The sequence below is a fragment of the Syngnathoides biaculeatus genome, chromosome 22 (genome assembly GCF_019802595.1).
Source record: "Syngnathoides biaculeatus isolate LvHL_M chromosome 22, ASM1980259v1, whole genome shotgun sequence".
NCBI lineage: Eukaryota > Metazoa > Chordata > Actinopteri > Syngnathiformes > Syngnathidae > Syngnathoides > Syngnathoides biaculeatus.
This window is the reverse complement of record NC_084661.1, coordinates 5,108,080-5,126,133: the sequence shown is the minus strand read 5'-3', so window position 1 is coordinate 5,126,133 and position 18,054 is coordinate 5,108,080. Positions and strand designations below refer to the sequence as shown.

The 18,054-nt window shown below is 40.9% G+C and overlaps 2 protein-coding genes across 18 annotated transcripts in view; one reads left to right on the top strand and one right to left on the bottom strand.

Annotated features, from left to right (window-relative positions):
* Positions 1-18,054, top strand: part of fmn2b (formin 2b) — a 205,305-nt gene that overhangs the window by 48,461 nt on the left and 138,790 nt on the right. The window lies entirely within an intron of this gene.
* The window catches only part of LOC133495489 (1-phosphatidylinositol 4,5-bisphosphate phosphodiesterase delta-3-A-like), an 89,381-nt gene that overhangs the window by 36,568 nt on the left and 34,759 nt on the right, over positions 1-18,054 (bottom strand). For 12 of the 17 annotated variants that reach the window (XM_061810204.1, XM_061810193.1, XM_061810194.1 and 9 more), the window contains 5 exons: positions 13,321-13,549; positions 12,718-12,847; positions 12,372-12,597; positions 10,139-10,340; positions 4,846-4,990 (listed from right to left, as the gene is read on the bottom strand). In XM_061810204.1, coding sequence (XP_061666188.1) covers positions 4,846-4,990; positions 10,139-10,340; positions 12,372-12,597; positions 12,718-12,847; positions 13,321-13,549 — 932 coding nt within the window. Of the gene's footprint in view, positions 1-4,845; positions 4,991-10,138; positions 10,341-12,371; positions 12,598-12,717; positions 12,848-13,320; positions 13,550-13,912; positions 13,983-18,054 lie in introns of all 17 variants that reach the window. The other 5 variants (XM_061810203.1, XM_061810196.1, XM_061810200.1 and 2 more) reach the window with 1 other exon arrangement.

The window sequence follows — 18,054 nt, the reverse complement described above, 5'->3', positions numbered from 1 at the left end:
TATTGAATAATATGCAATCATGGCCAAACCGCATCCCCGTCCGATCCACTTCCGCGGCGGAGATGAGACATTGCGGCTCATCGCAGCCGGCCGGTGTGGCTTATGACGGAGCTGAGGCGTGCTGCTTTAGGGGGTTGTTCACAGACGCCGCAATACGCGATGAGCAACACAGTCGAGCCAGGGTACTTTACTGCGCGCACGCGGCTGAGAGAGGCATACTCGGCTTTGTTCTTCAGATTCGCCGCCATCCGCGCAGCAGCCCGATGCCGTCCGACGTGCACATTGACATATCTCGTACGTGGATCTTTGTTCTGTGATGAGAGACCTATTACATGGTCCGCCCCAAACTATTATTTTTTTTAGTAGCTGTATATACACCTATCTGTCATTCGGAACCCACGAAGCTCTCGTCCTCTGCACCTGTCAATCCATTTTTCACAACGAACTGGGTCTCTTGCAAACTTATGAAGGGTAAATCCATTCTCCCGAGTGTTCAAGCAATGTCCAGCAATGCAATGAGCCGGCATTTTGGCGAACACGAAGGAACAACGAGCTACCTTTCCGGAGGTAAAACTAAACGAGTCAACTTGGGGCCAGCGCTGTCCTTCACGTCACTTCCTGCTTCTTCTCGAAAATAAATCCCTCGAGATGATTTTCATGGCGGGAGTTACAAAAAGCTGTATACCTCAAAATCATGTTTTGTGGTGAAAAAACACATGGGCCCATATTGGCTGACGTTTTTTCATTAATAACATACTAAAAAAAAATCATCCATTTCATGACAGTAAATATTTAAATGCTGCAACATTTTCCCAAAAAGCTGGGACAGGGTCATGTTTACCACTGTTAGATCAATTTTTTTTAAACAACATTTAATAAATATTTGGGAAATGAGACTAATTGTTGAAGCTATGTAGGCGGAATTCTTTCCCATTCTTGCTTTGTCTCCATTGTTGTATTTTACGATTCATAATGCGGCACACATTTTCAATGGGAGACAGGTCTGGCCTGCCTAGAGTCCAGACCGAGTACCCACACTCTTTTACTATGAAGCCACATTGTTGTAACATGTGCAGAATGTGGTTTTGAATTGTCTGGCTGAAAAAGTCAGGGGTGTCCATGAAAAATATATTGCTTGGAAGGCAGCATGTGTTTCTCCAAAACCTGTAGTAAAATTCGGCATCAATGGTGCCTTCCCAGTTAAGTAACTTCCCCATGCCATTGGGATGAACACAGCCCCATACCAAGACAGATGCTGGCTTTTGAACTTCGCGTCATTCACAGTCCGGATGGTTCGATTTGGCCCGGAGGACACGATGTTCACAATTTCTGGAAATAATTTCAAATGTGGACTTGTCGGACCACAGATCACTTTCATCTTAGATGAGCTCAGACCCAGAGAAGCGAGCGGCATTTCTAGGTGTTGTTGGTAAATGGCTTTTGCTTTGCATAAGAGAGTTTGAAGTTGCACTTTCTAATGCAGTGGAGAACTATATTTAATGAGATTGGTTTTCTGAAGTGTTCCTGACCCCATGTGGTGATATCCTTTACACATTGATGTCAGGTTTTTTTTTCTTAATGCAGTGCCACCTGAGGGATTGAAAGTCACGGGCATTCAATGTTGGTTTTGGTCTTGCTGCTTACATGCAGTGATTTCTTCAGATTCTCTGAATCTTGTGATGATTTGGACCATAAATGATCCTTCCAATTATATGGTTAGGAAGATTGTCCTTCAACTGTTGACTATTTCCTCATGCAATTGTTCACAGACAGGTGAATCTCACCCCATCTTCTCTTATAAATGACTGAGCAATCAGAATCAGCTTTATTGGCTGTAAGGATGTAAGAACACGCAAGGAATTTATCGCCGGTAATTGGTGGCACACGAGTACGACATGAATGTTGAGTACGAATACCAATGGATAGTCAATTGACTGGGGAACTTTTTTTCCCTTATAAAAACTCACAATTATGGACAGTTGTGCAAGGATGCAGTCTTCTAGAATTTAGAGCAGTTACAGTGCTCATTGGAGCAATAGTACAGTCCAATGAAAATTGTCAAATGAGTGTCAAGGTTCAAGGATTGTGTAAAGAGTTTGAAGTGACAAGTTGTGCGATAGTCGTATACAGTATAATACTAATATTGTACTCATTGGCCCAGGGGGGTTTAACAATAACTAAACAACTGTATGTTGCAGTGGAATTGTAGGTTAGCTGTTTAATTTAACAACTTAATTGCAAGTGGGAAGAAACTGTTGGAATGCCTGCTAATTTTTATTTGCATTGATCAGTAGTGCCTACGCAATGGAAGGAGCTGGAAGAGGTGGTGGCAAGGATTTGGAGGGTCCGATAGGTTCCTGCCCGCTCTTGTCCGAGTTTGAGTGGCGTGCAAGTCCTGAAATCTGGGTAGGGTGGGGCCGACAATCCTTTCAGTGGTTTTGATTGTCCATTTCAGTCCAGCTTCTCCACTTTCTGTTGATACGCAGACTCGTCATCGTCTATGATGAGCCCAGTGACTCATCTGCAAACTTCAGGAGTTTGACAGCCGGGTGCCTTAAGGTGCAGTCGTTTGTGTATAGCAAGAGTAGAAGCGGCCAGAGGCCACACAAACTTTTAAGACCAATCATGGGACCCATCTGTTCCCAATTAGCTTGTTTGCCTGTGTGATGTTCCAAACAGGTGTTTGATAAGTATTCCGCAACTTTCTTAGTTTTTTTTGCAACCCGTCCCAGTTTTTCCTTTAATATATTACAGGCATAACATTTTAAGTTTCTGATTGTTTGCTAAAACATAGTTTATCAGTGGCGGCACGGTGGCTCAGCTGGAAAGCGTTGGCCTAACAGTTCTGAGGTCCCAGGTCGAAACCCGGAACCGCCTGTGTGGAGTTTGCATGTTCTCCCTGTGCCTGCGTGGGTTTTCTCCAGGCCGTCTGGTTTCCTCCCACATCCCAAAAACATGAATTGGACACTCTAAATTTCCCATAGGTGTGATTGTGAGTGCGGCTGTTCGTCTCGATGTGCCCTGCGATTGGCTGGCAACCAGTTCAGGGTGTACCCTACCTCCTGCCCGTTAACACCTGGGCTAGGGTTCAGTACTCCCTGCGACCCTTGTGAGGATACGCGGCTAAGAACATGGATGCATGGAAGTTTATCAGTTTGAATATAGTTTAAATATAGGTTAAATATGATTTGGAAATTATTGTATTCTGTTTTTATGTATGCTCAACACAATGTCCCAACTTCAATGGATTTGGGTTTGAACTTCAATGAATCTTCATTCCTCTCCATTTCCTTATGGTACACTTCTGTTAGTCTTTGTGCATGAAAAACGGTGTCAATTCACATGCATGTGTCTGTAGGCACACACTCTTGGGACTCTTTCACTGGTTGTGGGGCCTTTCTATCTTCCCCCTTACTAATCATTGCCACTTCCTGTTCATTCACGCTTGCCTCTTCAACCCTACCTTCTCTCCCATTCTCTTCATTCATTAACTTCTCAAAGTACTCTTTCCATCTATTTATCACCCTACTGGCACCAGTCAACATATTTCCATCACTAGGCTCAAAAGAACTATAAAACTTTAGGACCCAAGTCCTATAGAATTTCTATCAAAATTATATTGTTCTGTAGAAATTCTATAGAAAATCACAGCCAAAGTTCTATTGAATAAGTTTTTCTGTACAAATTCTATAGAATTATATAGATTTTTATAGAATTTCTATAGAAAATTTTTAGCAGGGATCACCTTACACTCACAGCTCTGGTCATCAGCCTTGGAAATGGAGTCACAGAACATGGCCCACCCGGATTCAATATTCCCTGCCTCCTCCAGGATCTGGTTGAAATTCTGCCTGAGGTAGGAGTTGACCCTCCTTCAGACAGGGCATTCTGCCGGTCACTCCCAGAAGACCTCTTCATCCAAGTGTCCAAGACATGGTCGCAAGTCCGATGACAATCACAAAGTCGATCAGCGAAATGCAACCTTTGGTGTCCTGTGCTAAGTGCACATACGGAAACCCTTATGCTTGAACATGGTGTTCTCGATGGACAATCCAATAACAGATTACCTTATCAGGTGGGCCATTCCTCCCGATCAAGGCCTTCCAAGTCTCACTGTCATTGTCCACATGAGCATTGAAACACAAACCAGGCAACATAGTGTGCTGGAAAAAAACGAGAACATGCAAACTCCACACAGGGAGGCCACTTGACCCCAAATACCCTGAGAAAACCCAAACAAGCACTGGGAGAACATGGAAACTTCACAAAGGTGAGGCCAGATTTGAACCTGGATTCTCAGAATTATGAGGGACATATGCCAATCAGTCGTTGGTACTAAAAACTGCATGTTCTAGACTCTTGAGACTTGTTTTACACATTTCTCATTCAATAAACACTACAGCCATGTGCGCTCTCTCGCCACAGACCTGTGTGACCATAGATTGAACTCCTGCCATCAGTATAATACCTGAAAACGTTGCCGTATTTAACATGGCTCCCATAGGTCAATGATCAGAAATATGTCTCCAAGTCTCAGCCTAATATTGAGCCACAGCACCAGTACGCAGCCTTCAATTCTGGGTCTGGCTGACTTTTCGATCACCAGTTTAAGTGACAATTGGAAGCTATTTTTAGACATATGTAGTATCCAATTTTTTTTATTTGAGATAGCAATTAAACTAAGGTTAATTGAAACGAGATTCCACCGTTAAAATAATGTGTACTGTACAGCAAGCTTTGCATTTTTACTGGTGAACAAAGGAAAAATATAGATGTACAGTGGGGAGACCAACAAGTTCACACCTACATCTGTTAATATTGAATGGTAATGTGTTTTGGTCTTACCTTAAATGCATACTTATTGATTGTATCTATGACGTCGACAAAAGGCACTTTGGAGGTTAGTGTGTAGCCATGGTAGATGACTGGCTGTCCTTTATCTCCATCCCAACAGTCCAACTCCACACAGCGACAACCATGATTCAGGGCTCTAAATGAAATGAGATTACTTTGAGTATCACATATATATTTTAGTTTGTAGTTCAGCAAGAGCTGTAGATTACACTACTTCGTAAATTTGTGCAAGTTAACTCTTAGCTGCAATTTACACACAGACCATAACAATGATGAATTATAAATAGAAGTTTTTTGGCAGCTGTGGACTAATGGTTAAGATCATTGCCTCACACAATGGGGGACATAGGTTCAGACCCTAACTGGACCATCCTGTGACTCACAGCTGTGGCGTCTCTGAGCAAGACAGTGATACTCTGAACTTCTCTGTGGCAGCCTCAGCTGCCTCCTCCTCCAGTGTTTTCCATGAACAAGTGTGTGTTCACTGCGATGGGTAAAATGCAGAGAACACATTTTGTGTGTATGCTTTCATGCATGTTCATGACAATAAATATAATTATCCTTCTGCTCCTTTTGAAACACTCAGCCTTTACATTGCATTAATAACTTTGTTTTGAGCGACGCTGTCAGAGGCCATTCATTAATTTTTATGTTTCAGGTCAAACTAAATGTTTTAATTTTAAAAATTTGGAATAAATGCAATAAAATTAGGAAAAAAATGGAGGAGCAAATGTATTAATCCAGCCCCATATGGGCAAAAAACAGTGCAAACTGCAGGCGGCTCCCAAGCCAAGATAAATACATGGGCTTGGTTCGGGAAGGACATCTGTCTTCACACTTTGCCAAACAAATAAGAGTGTTTATCTTGAGAATTCCATACCAGATTGATTGTTGCCAGGATTAACAATGGGTGCACCATTGGCATTAACCTAATATGCGCCGGTAGAAGTGGGTCAAAGACATAGGAGAGGCAGAAAGCGGGTTCTTAGGTAGAAGGAGAACACGGAAGCACAGAACCTAAAATTTAATTTGCAGACTTGGAATGTTGGCACTATGAAAGGAAAAGATTGAAAGCTGGTAGAAATTATGATTAAAAGAAAGGTTGATATATTGTGTGTCCAGGACAGCAGGTGGAAAGGCAGTAAGGCTAAAAATTTAGGGGTAGGGTTCAGATTATTTCAGTACACTGTAGATTGGAATAGAAATAGAATAGGGGTATATTTTAAAAGGTAGAGTTAGCTCAGAATGGCTCGGTGGTGAAAACAGTAAAAGATCCAGTGATGAGACTGAAACTTGAAATTGAGGGTGTTATGTATAATGTGATTAGTGGCTATGCCCATAGGTAGGATGTGACTTAGATGTGAAAGACAATTTCTGTAAGGAGCTAGCCAAACTAGTTCTGAGCATCCTCAACAGAGAGAATTGTGATTGGTGCAGGCTACATGGACATGTTGGTGAAGGAAACAGGCCATGATAGCAACGTTGAAGAATCAGCAAAGGAACTTGGAAGGACAGATGGTGACAGACCTTGCAAAAAGGAAAGAACTGCCCTTACTCGACACTTTAGTCCAGAACAAACTGGAACATAGGCTGACCTAAAAAGACCGGAGTCAGGAGCATGATTATTTGGATTACATCTTGTGCAGACGATGTAAACTAACTCGTGACTGTTAGGTAGTGGGAGGGGAGAGTGTGGCTCGTCAGCATAGGATGCTGGTGTGTATAACTCTGGTGGTGGGGAGGAAGATTAAGACCCTGTGGTGGTAGCTGAGAAAGGAAGAGTGTTGCATGGCTTTTCAAGAAGTGATGAGACAGGATCTTGGTGGACAGGTGGAGCTTCCAGAAGACTAGACCACAACAACCAAGGTGATCAGAGAGTCAGACAGGAGAGTACTTGATGTATCTTCTGGTAAGAAAGGGGAGAAGGAGACTTGGTTATGGAAATTCAAAAGTACAGGAAACCATACACGGAAAGAGGTTAGCTAAGAAGAGGCGGGACACTGAGAAGACTGAGGAGAGGAGAACTGAGAGGACTGAGGAGAGGACAAAGGAATGTCTGGAGATGCAACTTAAGGGCAAAGATAGAGGTGGAAAAGTCTAAACAAGAAGCACGTGCTGGCATGTGTACCAGGTTGGATAATAAATAAGGAAGAAAAAGAAAAAGGATCTATACACATTGGTGAGACAGAGGGATAGAGATGGGAGTAATGTGCAGCAGGCAAGGGTGATCAAGGATAGACATGGAAATGTGTTGAGTGGTGCTAGTAGTGTGCTGGAAAGATGAAAAGAACTCATTGAGAATTTGATGAATACCGTAAATGAATAGATCACAAAGATAAGTAGAGGAGACCAGTATAGTGCACTCGGAAGTAGGAATCATTAGTAGAGGAAAAAATAGACATGAAAGAGGAAGAAATACGAAAAGGCAGTTCGTCCTGATGACATACCTTTCCATGTATGCAAGCATCTAGGAAAGCTGGGTGTGAAGTTTAGGATCAGATTGTTCAACAGAATTCTAGCAGGTGAGACAATGCCTGAAAAATGGAGGAAAAGGTGCCCATTTTTAGCACAAGAGTGATGTGCAGGGCTATGGCAACTATAGAGAAATAAAGCTGATGAGCCACATAATGAAGTTATTAGATAGTGTCTGCGAGACAGATAATTATTTTCAAGTAACAATATGGTTTCATGCCTAGAAAGAGTACCACAGATGCATAATTTCGCTTAATGGTGTTGAATGAAAAGTAGAGAGAAAGTCAGAAGGAGGTACATTGTATTTTTGTAGGTCTAGAGAACCCCTACCCAGACTACCGAGACACGAACTTTGGTACTGCATGTGGAAGTCTGGTGTGCCGAAGTACAATATGTTTGAACCATATAGGACATGTACGAGGGGACCAGCACACTGGCTGCTTAGCACATCTGCATAATAACTCTGAGCACCAGTTTCCTCCCACATCCCAAAAATATGTGTGATAGCTTGGTTGAAAACTCTAAATTGCCTGTAAGTCTTATTATGAGTGATTGGTTGTTTGTTTGTATGTGGCCTGCAATTGGATCGCAACCAGTGAAGGACGTACCCCACCACCCGCCCGAAGACAGTTGGTATTGGCTCCAGCATACCTGTGAGGATAAGAGGTACAGGATGGATGGATGGTTGAGCGCAGTAGAACAGTGGTGAAGTGTACTATACGTGTAACAGAGGAATTTGAGGTGGAGGTGGGACTGCATCAGGGATCAGCCTTTAGCCCCTTCCTATTTGCAGTAGTCATGGATAGCTGACCGATGAGGTTAGACTGGAATCCACATGGAATATGATATTAACAGATGACACTAAGATTGACAGTGAAAGTGGTAAGCAGATAAAGGAACTGTTGGAAGTGTGAAGCTATGCAAAAGAAAGGAGAGAAATGAAGATGAGCTGAAGCAGAATATTCAAATGCATGAATGAGATGGATGGAGAGAGAAGAGGGGGGTCACAGGGAGAAGAGATCGTTAGGGTGGAGGACTTAAAATATTTCTTGTCAATGGTCCAGAGCAATGGTGAGTACAGTAAGGAAGTATAGACATTGATACAAGTAGGTTTGAATGGGTGTAAGAAGCTGTCAGGTGTGTTATGTGACAAGTCTCTGCTAGGATGAAGGGCAAGGTTTAGCCATGATGTACAGATTAAAGACAGTGGCACTGAAGTGACAACGGGATGCAAAACTAGAGGTGGGAGAAAGGAAGATGGTGAGGTTCTCTTGAGGTGTGACTGGGTTGGATAGAATTAGAAATGAGGTCATCATAGGGACAGACAGATGTTTTGGAGACAAATTGAGAGAGAGCAGACTTTGATGGTTTGGACACATCCAAAGGAGAAAGAGAGAATATATTGGTCAAAGAATGATGAGGATGGAGTTGCCAGGCAGGAGAACTTGAATAAGACCAAAGAGAAGTTTCATGGATGTACTGAGGAAAGACATGAGGGGGCAGTAGGTGTTGCATGGGAGATGGATTTTCATGGAAAAGAATGGCACCCTATGGTGCCTGGAACGGAACAAGCTGAACAGAACAGAAGAAGAAGGGGGAAGAGGAGGATAAATGTTTTTTTTTCTGTTGTTGGTTGTATTCAGTCAGACAAGGAGTTAAAGTGCAGAAATAGACAATTGTGTGTTAAATTGGGTTTGAGTGATTTTATCAAATGATGTGCTATTTTGTATGCCAGCTGTAATGGAACACTTTCCAAAAAGTTCATTTTTCTTGTTGTCCAAGGCAAATTTATCTGAATGACTTGAGAAAATGTTTCTTGACAAATATAACATGAGCCTTTGTTTTCTTTTGTGATTTGTGGCTTTTCCCTTCGAACGCTCTCTTGGAGGTCTTTTTTTGCCAAGTGACTGTCTTCAGGTTGAGTCATAAAAACTCACCTGAAATGGGCCCCGCAATGTTTTTATCTTTCTTTTGTGCCCTCCTAAATAAGTAATTGTGGCATTCTTGAAGTCATTTTGTTCACAAATCACATGGGAACATTCAGCATGCTTCCCAGTTTTCTGTCTGTGGATAATGGCTCTGACAGTTGTGTTGGCAGATTTTTGTACAAACTGTAAATACCGAATCTTAGTTCTATTAGTTCTACCTTCAACTTTAACAGGTTTTATCCTGGAGTGGCTTCTAGTTCTCCCGGTCAAGCTTATCCTCATTTGATGTTGTTTTTACCAGCTCCATGTGTATACAGCTGGACATACGTAAGTCTTTTTTGTCTTTTTTTTCTTTCTGTCTTTCTCACTTTCATGTCAACAAAGGACTTTTAGTCTGATCTTTAGTAAGGGGTGACAGCTCACAAGACTTGCACCTTTTCCTCTCGTTGCACAGATTTTGGTTTCTTTTATAATAAAAATCCATCAAGACAAGATTGTCTCCTTACTTACAGTGTCAGAAAAATATTTTGCCAAAACAGTGTTTATCTGGAGTGCCAAATCATTTCTTTGTGACATTATTTTTGTCTGACATAGTAGTATTTTAATGATTTCTTTATTTAACATATCTGGTATTTATCAGGCAGTGCTGTGGCCAGTGAAATTGAACTGATCTTTGAAAAGTTTTTTTTCACGGATAACTCCTGCTTTATGAATGACTTTTTTGACACATTTTGGATTTACTTGGATTGTCTTTGTGAAATTTTAAAATCAGTTTGAAGATGCACAACCTTTAAGTATGATAAATATGTACAATAATTACAGGAATATTTTCACCCCACTGTAAATTCATACTAAAAATGGTATAGATTGCTTTTGTTTCTTACCGGATATATGGTTCGACACCACTCTCCCCTGTCAGCTGGTCCTTAGTTAAGAATGTGTTGTGGGAAGAAGAGATGAAGTAGTGTGCTAGTGGTTGTTTCATGTTTTGATAAACCCAAACATGGTTCGGGTTGAACAGAGAATTCTCTTTGGACAGCATATACATGGTGAAACCATTGGGTGTCATCAAATGGTTCCTCTGAGCTGTGTTTGGGCACAAGGCAAAAAAAAAAAAAAACATGACAAAAGGGTGAATTAACTTTTGAGGATATCTTGTGTCAATAGCATTCCACTGAATTCTAATGTTTTTTTTTTTTTAAATATTTGTAGCTCACCTGGAAACTTGACAGCATTGGGGGAGTATTATTCATTTTGGAAGTTTTTGGTGATTTTTTTAACCCCTACCATGCAGTGGATCAAATCAAAAAATTGAATAAAAAATATATTTTATTTTAGTAGCTGTAGTATTTTTTGTAGTAAGTGTAGTGGCTTAAAAGGTGGAATCAACATTACACATTATGAATGAAAAGTTGAAATCTTGAGCTTTAACCATTAGATTTAAACACTGTTAATTGGTAACTGTTGGATTATAGGTCAAACTGACCAGATGTTTACAGTGAAGAAAATAAGTATTTGAACACCTTGCTATATTGCAAGTTCTCCCACTTAGAAATCATGGAGGGGTCAGAAATTTTCATCGTAGGTGCATGTCCACTGTGAGAGAGATAATCTAAAAAGAAAAATCTAGAAGTCACAATTTATGATTTTTCTTAACAATTTATTTGTGTGACATAGCTGCAAATAAATATTTGAACACCTGAGAAGACCAATGTTATTATTTGGTACAGTAGCCATTGTTTGGAATTACAGAGATCAAACATTTCCCGAGTTGTTCACTAGGTTTGCAAACACTGCAGGGGGGATTTTGGCCCACTCCACACAGATCTTCTCTAGATCAGACAGGTTTCTGGGTTGTCGCTGAGAAACACAGAGTTTCAGCTCCCTCCAAAGATTTTCTATTGGGTTTAGGTCTGGAGAACCTTGATATGCTTCTTACGGAGCCACTGCATGGTTTTCCTGGCTGTGTGCTTCAGGTCATTGTAATGTGAAACACCCAGCCACGACCCATCTTCAATGCTCTGATGGAGGGAAAAAGATTCCCTAAAATCTCACAATACATGGCCACGGTCATCCTCTCCTTAATACAGTGCAGTCGTCCTGTCCCATGTGGAGAAAATCACCCCCAAAGCATGATGCTACCACCCCACGCTTCACAGTAGGGATGGTGTTCTTGAGATGGAACTCAGCATTCGTCTTCCTCCAAACACGGTTAGTGGAATTATGACCAAAAAGTTCCATTTTGGTCTCATTTGACCACAAGACTTTCTCCCATGACTCCTCTGTATCATCCAAATGGTCACTGGCAAACTTAAGACGGGCCTTGACATGTGCTGGTTGAAGCAGGGGAACCTTCCGTGCCATGCATGATTTCAAACCTCGACATCTTAGTGTATTACCAACAGTCACCTTGGAAACGGTGGTCCCAGCTCTTTTCAGCTTATTGACCAAGTCCTGTTGTATACTCCTGTGCTGATTCCTCACCTTTCTAAGGATCATTGAGACCCCACGAGGTGATATCTTGCATGGGGATCCACTCCAATTGAGATTGACCGCCATGTTTAGCTTCTTCCCTTTTCTAATGAGCACTGGACCTATTTTCACAAAGCTGCTTGGAAATTTCTCCGTCGCCCTTTCTAGCTGTGTGGAGTTGTACAATTTTGTCTCTACTGTCTTTGGACAGCTTTTTTTGTCTTAGCCATGTTACAAGTCTGACTCTTACTGATTATGGGGCGGACAGGTGTCTTTATGCAGCTCACGACCTCACACAGGTGCAACTGATTCAGGATACGACATGGAGTGGAGGTGGACTTTTAAAGGCGGACTAACAGGTCTTTGAGGGTCAGAATTTTAGTTGATAGACATGTGTTCAAATACTTATTTGCAGCTGTATCACACAAATAAATAATTAAAAACTCATACATTGTGATTTCTGGATTTTTCTTTTTAGATTCTCTCTCTCACAGTGGAAATGCACCTACGATGAAAATTTCAGATCCCTCCATGATTTCTAAGTGGGAGAACTTTCTATATAGCAGCGTGGTCAAATACTTATTTTGTTCACTGTAATTAACGTACACCGTTCCATAGTGTGAATGTTTATATTTAGGCACATACCCCATTCATTAAGTTCATAGGTGAGTATCAGGCTTTGGGCATGTGTGAATGAAGAATCTTCCCCCTGATCGTTCAGGAAATCCCTCAGGTCTGCAGTTGAGAGGAAACATTCGTTGGTGGAATATATGAAAAAAATAGCATCGAGCTCAGGTCTCCGTAGCAACTCTCTGCAAAAAACTTCAATTTCCGCATGGTCCAATCGACCATCGGCGGAGTGGTCACATTTCTGTGAAAAAAATAAATAATTTCAGAGTAAGATACATAATACAACTGTCAATGATTCTGTGTTAACAATACAGTAGATGTAAAGTTCAACAATAATGGTCTTTTTGGGTAGGTTACTCACCTGGAAAAGTTTGCGAGCATATTGGTCACTCAAGTCAATATTGATCATTTGGAGCAATGTCTGCACTTCATTATAACTCATCTTATCATCACAATTCTTATCACCCCGAGTCAGGTAAGCATGAATCCAGGTAAAACATGTATGATCAAGGAAGATATCACGCTCAAGTAAAATATTTTATACAGCTGATGAGATTTGTTGTGATTATCTTGAATTAAAATGAACAAACAATTACACCTATAGGGATTTAATGTATGCCAAACAGCTACAACCCATTGCCACAAACTCAGTTCTAACACAAAATATTTAAAGGACAGTAAAAATTGGGCTTAGTTTGTACAAACGCTATCATTTCATGAATGCTGAATGAGTTTTATATCGAAAATGTCATCTGAATAATACTGAAATTTGCCTTCTTAATGATGAACTATCAAATTCATCAACATTAAATCTGTCTGTATAATTTCTAGTCTGAGGATTTGTGGGGTTTTTTTTGAGTCTACAAAGCAGATAATTACACATAATATATTCCAAATTCTGACTGTTTCATTGTGGCATACTTTATGAACATGGCCAGAATACTCCACGTTTGTCAAAGGATATTGATCAAGTTTCTCCTTGTGGGTCATGTTCCCAATCCTATCCTGCAGTGTCCTGATGCCACGGGTCCAATGAAAAGCCTCCTCATTGTTTTGGCAGAGAAGATCCAGATTCTTTCGGGGACCTTTAAAGACCACTGTCAAACACCGTCCTTCAGGAACTGCACCAACCATCTGCCTCAGTTTCTTCGAATGACAGCCCTCACATACGCATTCTACCTCTGTGATGGAGACTGGGTGATCATTAGAGACGAAGAAAAAGAAAAAAAGTCATCATTCTTCTACCAATAAACCCTACTTACATTCTATCTTCTTTCTAAAAGCACAATGCAGCTACAAAGACCCAATCCAACTCCTTCTATTTCACCATCTCTTGTTCCACTTCTTCTGAGCTAACCTCTTTCCTTCATGTTGTAGTTAGTATTGCTGATTGAATTGAGCAACATCCACCTCATTTGCAAAAGGTAGCTTGAACCAATTAATGGGATGGAAACATAAATTTACACAAAGTTCCTGGGTTAATTGATGGAAAAAAACTTATCCTGGGAGCTCAAGTTATATATATACGTATATGCAGGCGGCAAGGTTGAACTCACAGTTCTGATGACTGGGGTTCAAATCCTGGAGTTTGAATTTCTCCGGGAACGCCGGTGTCCTCCCACATCCCTAAAACATGCGTTAATTGAAGACTCTAAATTGCCCCCAGTTGTGATTGTGAGTACGGCTGTTTGTCTGCATGTGCCCTGTGATTGGCTGGCAACCAATTCAGTGTACCCTGCCTCCTGCCCGTTGACACCTTGGATAGGCTCCAGCACTCCCACGACCCTTGTGAGGATAAACGGCTAAGAGAATGGATGGAGATATATATATATATATATATATATATATATATATATATATATATATATATATATATATGTACATACATACAGTGCTTTTTGAAAGTATTCGGCCCCCTTGAACTTTAGATTTAAAAAAGAAGATATAAAATAAAAAAATGATCAAGAATCAACAACAATTAGGATACAATCGTGAAGTGGAGCGAAATTTATTGGATATTTTTTTTATTTTTTAACAAATAAAAACCTGAAAAGTGGGATGTCCAATATTATTCAGCCCCCTTAGATTAATACTTTGTAGCGCGACCCTTTGCTGCAATTACAGCTGCAAATCGCTTGGGGTATGTCTCTATCAGTTTTGCACATCGAGAGACTGAAATTCTTGCCCATTCTTCCTTGCAAAACAGCTCAAACTCAGTAAGGTTGGAGGGAGAGAATTTGTAAACCACAGTTTTCAGCTCTGCCAACAGATTCTTAATTGGATTCAGGTCTGGACTTTGACTTGGCCATTTTAACACCTGGATACGTTTATCTGCGAACCATTCCATTGTCGATTTCGCTTTATATTTTGGATCATTGTCCTGTAGGAAGATTAATCTCCGTCCCAGTCTCAGATCTTTTGCAGACTCCAACAGGTTTTCTTCCAGAATGGTCCTGTATTTGGCGCCATTCATCTTCCCATCAATTTTAACTATCTTCCTTGTCCCTGCTGAAGAAAAGCAGACCCAAACCATGAGGCTGCCACCACCATGCTTGACAGTGGGGATGGTGTGTTCAGGGTAATGAGTTGTGTTGCGTTTACGCCAAACATCGTTTTGCATTGTGGCCAAAAAGTTCGATTTTGCTTTCATCTGACCAGAGCACCTTCTTCCATATGTTTGGTGTGTCTCCCAGGTTGCTTGTGACAAACTTTAAACGAGACTTTTTATGGATATCTTTGAGAAATGGCTTTCTTCTTGCCACTCTTCCATAAAGGCCAGATTTGTGCAGTGTACGACAGATTGTTGTCCTATGGACAGACTCTCCCACCTCAGATGTAGATCTCTGCTGTTCATCCAGAGTGATCATGGCCCTCTTAGCTGCTTCTTTGATCAGTCTTCTCCTTGTTCAAGGTGAAAGTTTAGAGGGACAGCCCGGTTTTGGTAGATTTGCGTGGTGTGATTCTTTTTTTTATCCAAATCCAGTTTTAAATTTCTCCACAACAGTATCTCGGACCTGCCTGGGGTCTTCCTTGGTCTTAATGATGTTCTCTGCACTTTAAGCAGAACCCTGAGACTATCACAGAGCAGGTTCATTGATACAGAGAATTGATTACACACAGGTAGATTCTATTTATCATCATCAGTCAACATTGGATCATTCAGAGATCCTCACTGAACGTCTGGAGTGAGTTTGCTGCACTGAAAGTAAAGGGGCCGAATAATATTGCATGCCCCACTTTTCAGTTTTTTCTTTGTTAAAAAACTATAAAATATTCAGTAAATTTCATTCTACTACACGATTGTGTCCCACTTGTTGTTGTTTCTTGACAAAAAAAATGTAATTTTATATCTTTATGTTTGAAGCCTCAAATGTGGTGAAAGATAGAAAAGTTCAAGGGGCCGAATACTTTCACAAGGCACTGTATATACACATATACATATATACAGATATGTATATACACTACATAGATATATATGCTTTTTTAATGTGCCCATTACACTCATTGATAGAGTTTGTGCTCTCATTAGTTATTACTTTGACGCGTGAGAAGAACTGCTACAGATTATAGCTAAATGGAGGCTGTGCTATTAATACTGTGGAGCTCCGCCTCTAAGCGCTGAAATAATGAGGACTATTGGGAACCAAGACTCTTGGGATTCAAAAAATGTTTCCTCACAAACGCCATGGAGAGCACAGAGGATGACATTCTTTGTGAGGAAGACAAGATCACTGTTCATGTTGCAATGCAGGAGGTACCGGAACTGGCCCGAGTCATTCATGATGAGTTCCACAGATATGCACCAAAGGTAGCTACTATGGCTCTTTTTCAGATTGGAGTGATTCAAATGCTTCTTTTGAAAATTTGTCTAAGGGTGTGTAATGTAGTGGATAAACTGCAATATACACAAACGCTTTTTGAACAGATATTTTCTGCAAAAAATGTTTCTCCACAAAGTTCAAGTTAAACAGTGTTTAATTATTTATTCAAGACTTTAATAAGTGATCAACAGTATTAATAAAATGTATGCCATCATTGAGCATTTGTTTGAGTTGGATGAGGGATTCTAGTTGGTTAACGGATTCTGTTCTGACAATTACAGGGACCAGGACAAGCGTGTCCTGTGGCCTGTCCCGATATATCTATTACCGCTACATCAACACATGGACAAAGATTATTATTGATTGTTGTACAGACATCTAAAATGCCCCAAGGTGTGATTGTGAGTGTGACTGTTGGACTTCTGTGCTTATCACAGGTTGTCCATAACATCATGTTCAGGAGTGTACAAACGTACACTTGGCACCAGGACAATCTACAGTGTCATGAAAAAGTATTTGGCACCTTCCTGATTTCCTGATTTTTTTTTTTTTTTTTTTGCATATCTATCACACACTAATGTTTCAAATCATCAAACTAATAGAAATACATTGAAGAAAATAAGTATTTGAATACCCTGCTATATAGCAAGTTCTCTCACTTAGAAATCATCTAGGGGTCTGAAATTTTCATCATAGGTCCATGTCCACTGTGAGAGTGATAATCTAAAAAGAAAAATCCATAAGTCACAATGTATGAGTTTTTAATGATTTATTTGTGTGATACAGCTGCAAATAAGTATTTGAACACCTGTCTATCAGCTAGAATTCTGACCCTCAAAGACCTGTTAGTCCGCCTTTAAAAGTCCACCTCCACTCCATGTCTTATCCTGAATCAGTTGCACCTGTGTGAGGTCGTTAGCTGCATAAAGACACCAGTCCGCCCCATACAATCAGTAAGAGTCAGACTTGTAACATGGCTAAGACAAAAAAAGCTTTCCAAAGACACTAGAGACAAAATTGTACAACTCCACACAGCGAGAAAGGGCGACGGAGAAATTTCCAAGCAGCTTGGTGAAAAAAGGTTCACTGTTGGAGCAATCATTAGAAAATGGAAGAAGCTAAACATGACGGTCAATATCAATCGAAGTGGAGCCTCATGCAAGATATCACCTCGTGGGGTCTCAATGATCCTTAGAAAAGTGAGAAATCAGCCCAGGACTACACAACAGGACTTGGTCAATGACATGAAAAGAGCCGGGACCACCATTTCCATGGTGGTTGTTGGTTACACATCATGGTTTGAAATCATGCATGGCATGGAAGGTTCCTCTGCTTAAAGCAACACATGCCAATGCCTGTCATGGGAGAAAGTTCTTTGGTCAGATGAGACCAAAATGGAACTTTTTGGTCATAATTCCACTAACCGTGCTTGGAGGAAGATGAATGATGAGTTCCATTCCAAGAACACCATCACTACTGTGAAGCATGTGGGTGGTAACATCATGCTTTGGGGTTTTTTTTCTGCACACGGGACAGAACAACTGCACTGTATTAAGGAGAGGATGACCGTGGCCATGTATTGTGAGATTTTGAGGAACAACCTCTTTCCCTCAGTCAGAGCATTAGCATCAAGATGGGTCGTGGCTGGGTCTTTCAACATGACAATGACCTGAAACACACAGCCAGGAAAACCATGCAGTGGCTCCGTAAGAAGTATATCAAGGTTCTGGCATGGCCTAGCCAGTCTCCAGACCTAAACCCAATAGAAAATCTTTGGAGGGAGCTGAAACTGTGTTTATGAGCAACAGCCCAGAATCCTGTCTGATCTAGAGATGATCTGTGTGGAGGAGTGGGCCAAAATCCCCTCTGCAGTGTGT